Below are 8,761 nucleotides of genomic sequence, written 5' to 3'. Positions count from 1 at the left end.
TAGTTGTTTGGCATAGGGTGTCCAGCTCTGTAGCTTGCTGGTTGTTGAGTGGAGCTGGGTTTTGGTGTTGAGATGGAGATCTCTGGGAGATTTTCGCCGTTTGATATTTCGTGGAGCTGGGAGGTCTCTTGTGGACCAGTGTCCTGAACGTGGCTCTCCCACCTCAGTGGCACAGCTCTGATGCCTGGCTGAAGCACCAAGAGCCTGTCCTCCACACGGCTCAGAATAAAAGGTTGGAAAAAAAGAAAGAAAGAAGATAAAATGTAAAGTAAACTAAAATAAAATAAAGTTATTAAAATAGAAAATAAAAAATAATTATTAAGAAAAAAAATGTTTTAAGTAAACAAACAAAAAAAAAACCGGACAGACAGAACCCTAGGACAAATGGTAAAAGCAAAGCTATACAGATAAAATCACACACAGAAGCATACACATACACACTCAGAAAAAGAGAAAAAAGGGGGAAAAAAAAAATATATATATATATATCGATCGTTGCTCCCAAAGTCCACCTCCTCAATTTGGGATGATTTACTGTCTATTCAGGTATTCCACAGATGCACGGTACATCAAGTTGATTGTGGAGATTTAATCCACTGCTCCTGAGGCTGCTGAGGGAGATTCCCCTTTCTCTTCTTTGTTCGCACAACTCCGGGGGTTCAGCTTTGGATTTGGACACTCCTCTGCGTGTAAGTCGCCTGAGGGCGTCTGTTCTTCTCTCAGACAGTACGGGGTTAAAGGAGCAGCTGATTCGGGGGCTCTGGCTCCCTCCGGCTGGGGAAGGGAAGGGTACGGATGCGGGGCGTGCCTGCGGCGGCAGAGGCCAGCATGACGTTGCAACAGCCTGAGGCACACCGAGCGTTCTCCCGGGGAAGTTGTCCCTGGATCACGGGAGCCTGGCAGTGGCGGGCTGCACAGGCTCCTGGGAGGGGCAGTGTGGAGAGTGACCTGTGCTTGCACACAGGCTTCTTGGTGGCTGCAGCAGCAGCCTTAGCATCTCATGCACGTCTCTGGGGTCCACGCTGATAGCCGTGGCTTGCGCCCGTCTCTGAAGCTCATTTACGCAGTGCTCTGAATCCCCTCTCCTCGCGCACCCCGAAACAGTTGTTTCTTGCCTCTTCGGCAGCTCCAGACTTTTTCCCGGACTCCCTCCCAGCTAGCTATGGCTCACTAGCCCCCTTCAGGCTGTGTTCACGCAGCCAACCCCAGTCCTTTCCCTGGGATCTGACCTCTGAAGCTGGAGCCTTAGCTCCCAGCCCCCACCCGTCCGGGTGGGGGAGCAGACAAGCCTCTCAGTCTGGTGAGTGCTGGTCGGCACCGATCCTCTGTGCGGGAATCTCTCCGCTTTGCCCTCTGCACCCCTATTGCTGTGCTCTCGTCTGTGGCTCTGAAGCTTCCCCTCTGCCCACCCCCATCTCCGCCAGTGAAGGGGCTTCCTAGTGTGTGGAAACCTTTCCTCCTTCACAGCTCCCTCCCACTGGTGCAGGTCCCGTCCCTATTCTTTTGTCTCAGTTTTTTCTTTTTTCTTTTGCCCTACCCAGGTACGTGGGGAGTTTCTTGCCTTTTGGGAGGTCTGAGGTCTTCTGCCAGCGTTCAGTAGGTGTTCTGTAGGAGTTGTTCCACGTGTAGATGTACTTCTGATGTATTTGTGGGGAGGAAGGTGATCTCCACGTCTTACTCTTCTGCCATCTTGAAGCTCCTTCACACATTTCTGAATATGATTTTTTAAAACCAAAGAACATCTTTGAAGTCTCTTTTGGGCAAGAAGACTTCCTGGGACCTCTGGGGAGTGGGCTGGGCCGGGCTGAGCTAGGGAGATAGCAGGACTTAAGGTTTCCAGCACAGCCTTCTTGTATAACTAACTTGAGATTTTTTTAATGACATGTTGCATTTCTTTTTTAATCATGTACTTTCATCATTTTTAAAAACATTACTTAAAATTTCCTTGCAACAAAATCATGTTGGCAGTGAGATCATGTGTAAGTAAGTAAACAACTTGCACAGTACCTGGTGGGGTCAGATAAATAACAGTTATTTAAGATTTCACCATTTCCCCGAAATGAGAAGGGGGTACTTTGCTAAAGAAGTTCTAGTTGCTCCTTTGCTGGACTTAAAATGCTTGAAGGGAAGAATAACATCATCGGTACCTGTACCAAGAGCATCATTTAAGAATCAGAGAAAATGCTTCTTCCTATTGGTCCAGTTATGGACTATTATTTTTGACTTAGTTTTACTGCAAGCCTAATGAGATTTAAGCTGGTCAAAAAAAGAAAAGAAATCAAAGGATGGAATGAGTTAATATCTGAATTTCATGTTGTCCAGGATTTAAAAAAAAAAAAAAATAGGTTGGTTTTTGTAATGAGATTTTCCTTTATATTCTTCTCCATAATTTCCCCTTTCTGTACCCAAGGCCATGGCAGATCCAAACAGAGCCTTTCTGAGCCTTATTAGAGACACGCCCTCTCTGGGAGTCTTTGCCTCATGTCAGGTGACATGCCCCAGGTTTAGAATGCAGAGGCATCTTTATGCAATTAGCGGGAAGCACCTCTCCCTACTAGTGGATGCAGCTTGACACTGGCACACCTGGTCTCCAGGCTTGGTGCCCTGTGCAGGTCTCAATCCCAACAACTGTCTGCAGCAGCCCTGGCTGAAACCCCACCCCCAATTTTTCTCAGAAAAAACATGTTTTTAAGTAAGTGCAGTTATGAAAAATACAATTTTAGATATAATCCACATAAAAGTGCACATCTGTTATCTGAGTGATACATAATTGGTAAACAGATATACATCTGCTCTCTTTCTTAAAATCATTGTGACAATTGCATAGAGTAGATCACAGTATTGTTTTTAAAAATGAATTTATTAAATTGCTCCTAATTATAAAAGAATATTAAAGTGCACAGAAATTTGCAAAATATTACAAACTTTACATCTTATGCCACAGTGTATGAAAAGCATCATGAATATTTCAGTTTTACTTAAGCTGCTCATACATTTTAACTTTTCAAACATCTTAAAATATAATATGGACACAAGAAAATGGTACAAGAAGTGTTTCAACACAGAGCATATTCTGACCCCCTATCGTGAATTAATGTTTTCTGAAATTCAAGATGCACGTGCAATTATAAGGGAAGGCTTTTGGTGATAAACAAACAGTTTGCAAAATGGTCTTGTTTGTTTAGTTTTCAAACAAAAATGAAAGCTTTCCCTTCCTATTGACATAACTAAAGCATCTGAGGGATATTTAAAGAAAAATCTCCTGAGTATTTTGGTCTAATGCTTTGATTTGTTAAAATTCACAGGCATCACAAAAGGATACAAAGTAAAATTTCTCTAGTGGGTAACACCAGGCAGGTCTAGGGCCAGATTTCCCCTTCATAGGCCCACTGCCACACCCATCCATTTTTCCAAGGTGCCGCCTCTGCTCACATTTACAGATCTAGCCCACGAGTGCCTGCAGACACAGCCCCACATTTTCTTCACTACCCACTAGTCAGCTCTAGACTTACATGAACACTGTCAGTGTCACAGGTTAACCTGGGTCCCCACTACAACCTGGCCGTTTGGGGAATACTGGCAGTGTCATACATCACATTCGCTGCCTTAAAAGGGTAGAGGTTTTTTTCCCTCCTGTCCACAGAAGCAAACTTTAAACTATGAAGACGATTTATGAAAGATGGTTTATGAAAACATAAATGAACAATTCAAGTTCTAGTATATAAACCAGGAGATAAGGCAAAAACATTTCCTTTTCTATGATTCCATAAGCAGTGAGTAATTGCCATATCCAACACTAGGAGATACTCCTACACTTCAGAGAAGAGAAGAGGTAATTGAGAGGAAGCGGCACCACTTCCAGGAGCACTGTCCCGGGTGAGCGGGGGAAGGGATGAGAACACTTCCCCACTCAGAAGAAATTCATTTCTTTCTCCCAGTGTGGCCAGACCTCACATGGCCTGTTGTGAGCACTCTCTGATCACACCATTAACATTATCAAGAAAGCTAGTGAAATGGTCCGGATCCACTGGGACAATTCAGAAGTCCAGAATACCGTTTTGATGACTCCTACAGAAGAAATACTGTTTTTTTTTGTTTTTAAACATTCATGGCAGGCATTTAGAATTGTGACCTGGAGTGAAGCTACTCTATTATAACAAGCCTGTAAATCTGCTCACTGAATGGTGTTTCCTTGTCCTTTGCTGCTGGGACTCAAGAGTGTCTCGGCTCCCGTGGCACCTGGTCATTTAGCAGCATCCAGTGGGTGGCGGCCCATCTAGCAAGAATCCAGTCCCAGACACCCTCTCCTGCACCCAGCCCTGCCTTGTCACCAGTCACAGGTGAGAGGTACGGGCCCTGTGTCTTTTCCAGAGCCTACAAGAGGGCCTGGCACCCGAAAAACAGTAAAGCACAGTAGAGACTGTGGAGCTGAATAAATTGAGGTCAAGATGTGCACGGTGGGGCAGAAGTTCAGCAGGAAGTTACCTCCATCTGACGGCAGAGTTTGTGACCAAACTAATTTGTTTTCTGACCCTTAATTGCCTGATTGGCTTGAGGGGAGGCTGGAAATTCAAATCAAATCCCGTCTCTTTTCTTTTTCTGGGAATAATCTAGGTATTCTCCTGTCTCTCCCTCTCCCTCCCTAAAAAATGCTCCCCAGGTGCAAACAAGTTACTGGGCTGGGAGTAAGAGAAGGGAGGATGCGCTGAGCTGCCTTCTCTGTGGCAGATGCTTTGGTAGGCTGATCACTTGGACGTGCAGAACCCCTCGCAGGAACACGGTTTGGTCACGCTGAGGGCACTTGCTGTTCTCTTGACATGTGCAGCACCGGCCTGTCACAATGGCTGTGAGACAATCACAAGGGTGCTTGTAATACTGTACTTCCTGGGATCTCATGGATAAAGGGCAACTGGTGGGAACCTGATGCGTTCATCTTTTCCAAACCATTACGTTGATAAATATGTAACTTTAATCACTTGATTTCATTTTTTTTTTTCAAGAAATGACATATCTTCAGAAGAGGTAAATTAATTATCCTGATCAATATGAGTCACAATTCTGTTTCAATCTGTAACTTTTCTTGCTTTTGCCATCTTATTCCCTTGAGATTTGCAAAGCAGTCGACATTGATTAGGCACAGAACATTCTAGGAGTGCTCCTGGAAGATGAAAGGTGTCACTGTGAATTAGCACAAATATGCTCAGAACCTTGCTATCTTCACTGCAATCCATTAAGAGTATTTCTCTGAGATGGAAAGATAGGCCAAGATGAAGACTGAAAATTTCCTCTTATTACCTGAGATTTCTTTTTCTGTAGGAATGTGATAATGCACCTAAATATTGTGAAGTCTTGGGTCTATCTATCTGACACTTAAACTGCATTCAAACTCAATTCTGCATTAGATATTTTTAATCACACAACTGCTAGCATGTCTAGTCTTTAATGATGGTATTTGTAAGGGAAAGATAACTCTGGAACAGATCTGGCAAAAAGTGAAGAAATGAAACAGTGCCTAAAAATAAAAAAGATCACGTGCTTGAGAACAGAAGGAATGAAAATAATGAAATGGAGGAAAAAAATCCACTCTGCTTTGGCAGGGGTTGTTTTTAAGCACACAAAGGCACCTCTTCTGTGTTCCTAAAATTCCAATTTATCAAAAAAAGTAACATTTTTGGTTTTCCTGGTGATTAGTTTTATGCCCTTCTTGATCTCAATTTTACATTTTCCAGTTCCTACATCGCTAGCTGAAACTGAAAAATAATCTGCCTGAAAATGGCGATAGTTAAGACTCATATTTGCCAAAGTGATTTAACTTATTCTCATTAGTGATTCATAATATATTTTGATAAAGCTAAATTCTTTAAAGTGCTTCTCAGAACATAAAGCTCTTAATCTGACTTTGGTCGTAAATTGTTATCTACTACCGCTGTCATCCTCTCAGCTATGACTCCCATATTTTTGGTCATGTCTTTGAGGTGATTCTCATGAAGAAGCTTCTGGGTTAGGTATTTTTCTCTCCTGATCTTGCTCTTCGTGCTTTTCGATACGTCTGGAATTGTATACGAAATGAAAAATTTCACAGAATAGATGATATGCTAAGGGAGAGAAGAAAAATGTCAATCACAAGAGATGTAGGGGAACACAGAGTTTCTTCCATTTATTTTTGCTAGTCATTATTAGCAGTGTATCAGGACAAGGTGGTGGGCATTCATCATGTATACCCAATCTCTCCCACCACAGCATGGCTCTGACAAGGCGCTACATTTTGTTACTTTATAAATTTCAAGAATACTATTTGATATGTAGAACAGAATACATCTAATACCTAGAACACTCACCATGACACTGACGATGCTATGTGTGTTCCTTTCCTATCTTGTTCCCAGGCCTCTTCCCCAAAGGTAAACACTAACCTGTCTGTGTGAGTATCTGTATATAATTTTCTTTTATTTTTGAATAGTTTAACAAGGTACATATATATCCCTAAATAGTATCTTGTTTAGTTTTGCTTGCTTTAAGCTTTATAAAAACAGTATGATACTGTCAGTATGGTACAATCTTTTGAAAATTGCTTTTTTTCCATTCAAAATTAGTTTCTAAGATTCATCAATGTTATTGTGCATAACTGTAGTCCACTTTCACTTCTATATAATCCATTGTGCAAACACACTGTAATTTATTCGTTCCCCTATCAGAAGGAATTGGGTTTGTGTCTAGTTTTTGGATTAGAAACAATGATGTTGGGAACGTTCTTGCACTTGGATTCTGGAGAATACCTGTGAGTTTCTCAAAAGCGTGCACCTAGGGATGGAACTGCTGAGACCCTCTGTTACATGAATGTTCAATTTTACAAGATCATACCAACTATACCAGCTGACACTCCCACCAGCAGTGTGTGATGATTTCAGTTGCTCTACATCCTTGTTTGCACTTGTTACCATCACTTTTTTTTTTTTTTAAACCAACATGGTGATTATGAAATGGACTTTCACTTTGGTCTTACTTTGCATTTCCCTGATGACTAATAAGCTTGAAAGCCTTTTTATTTATTCACTGTTCAAAAATTCCTAACCTAGCAAGAAGATAGAGATAATATAGAATAAACATAATTAAAAACAAATAAATTACACATAGTGTTAAAAAGTGATAAGAGCTATGGGGAAAAAAGTGACATGAGCTAAGTAAAGCAGAGTAACAGTTATCATGAGTGTTATGGTGGGAGGTAAAATTTATATAGATTTTATATAGATCAGTCTGGACATGCCTCATTGAGCAAAGATTTTAAGGAGGTTTAGCCATGCAGACATCAGGAAGAAAGAGATTCTAGGCAAAGGGAACAGCCAACACAGTCCACCTGGTAGAAGCCTGAAGGGTGCATTCCAGGAAGGCTGGAGTGAAGTGACATCAGGGAGGCAACAGAGCGTGGCTAGATTGTGTTTGGCCTTGTATGTCATTATAAGGACTTTGGCTTTTACTCGGAGTGAGATGTGAAGACAATAGGGAGTCCAGTTAGGAGACTGTTGCCCTAATTTGGGCAAGAAATGATGGTGGCTCTAACTTGGGTGGCAGCAGCAGAGCTGGTAAGAAGTGGTCAGATTTGTGATATATTTTCAAAGGAAAACTCAACAGGACTGGATGTGGAATAAGTGGGGGAGAGAAAACAAGGGGGACTCCAAGAATTCTGGCCCAAGCAACTGTTGAGATGGAACTGCCATAATTGAGAGGGGGTAAAACTGTGGACAGAACAGATTTAGTGCATGGTAGGGAGAAGAACATTGCAAGTGGACTTAAGAAAATATGGGAATTTAGGGCAGTAGATTTGAGGTATCTGTTAGATATCCAAGCAGAAAGGTCAAGTATGCAGTTGGATTGATGGGTTGAGTTCAGAAGAGAGGTTCTTCTGGGGCTATCCATTAGTAAGTCACTGACATATAGATAGCACTTAAAGTCTCCGGACTGCATGAGATCACCAACGCTGTGGGTAGAGAGAAAAGACAACCAAGGAATGAGCCATGGATCATTAAAAAGAGAAGGAAGGGACGGGCAAAGAAGTTAAGACAGGACTGCATAGAGAGGTAGGAAGAAAGGCAAAATATGTGTTTCCCTGGGAGCCAAGTGAGGAAGAGTTTCAAGGAAGAGTGATCAGCTGTGTCAAATGTTTCTTGTAAATCAGGTAGTGTGACAGTGGAGAATATTTTGAGCTGAGAAAGATATTAGTGAGTTCAAGTGATAGAATTACATAGTAAAGAGGCAGAAGTTGATGTAGGAAAGAGGTTTGTTTTTTTTTTTCCATCCATTTCTGAGGTAGGTAATATTTACAGATATGAAGATTTTCTATGTTACATCACCCTTGCATTTCTGGTATAAAGCCAATGTGATATGCTTTATCTTTTGAAAACAGATTGCTAGATCCAGTCTGCACATCTTAAAAAGATCTTTGCATCTATGCATTGAGTAAGACTGACATACTTTCCCCTTCCCTTTCTATTGTCTGATTTTAGGAACTAAAAGGGGTTGGAGAGTATTTCCTTTTCCTGATCCCTGGAGGAGTGTGTATAATATTGAAATGATCTGTTCTAGAAAGTTTGGTATCACTCTCCTAGAAAGCCATATGGCTTGGTGTTTTCAATGTGGACAGATTTTTCAATTACTCAAAGTATTGCTATAATTTGAGTTTACAGTTACCTTCTTTAGCATTTTAAAGATATTAGACTCTTCTCTTCTGGCTTTCAGATAGATGTTAAAAAGTCTACTCTCAAGA

At 41.6% G+C, this 8,761-nt stretch overlaps 1 protein-coding gene across 2 annotated transcripts in view; it reads right to left on the bottom strand.

The window, feature by feature from the left end:
* Positions 1–2,880: 2,880 nt before the first annotated feature.
* ANO6 (anoctamin 6) overlaps positions 2,881–8,761 on the bottom strand; it is a 214,471-nt gene continuing 208,590 nt past the window's right edge. For both annotated transcript variants that reach the window (XM_068560153.1, XM_068560154.1), the window contains one exon: positions 2,881–6,095. In XM_068560153.1, coding sequence (XP_068416254.1) covers positions 5,889–6,095 — 207 coding nt within the window. In that variant the 3' untranslated portion in view covers positions 2,881–5,888. The remainder of the gene's footprint in view (positions 6,096–8,761) is intronic.

This window comes from Eschrichtius robustus, chromosome 13 (genome assembly GCF_028021215.1).
Source record: "Eschrichtius robustus isolate mEscRob2 chromosome 13, mEscRob2.pri, whole genome shotgun sequence".
In the NCBI taxonomy this organism is placed as follows: domain Eukaryota; kingdom Metazoa; phylum Chordata; class Mammalia; order Artiodactyla; family Eschrichtiidae; genus Eschrichtius; species Eschrichtius robustus.
The sequence above is the reverse complement of the archived record's forward strand: the minus strand, read 5'-3'. Positions and strand labels throughout refer to the sequence as shown.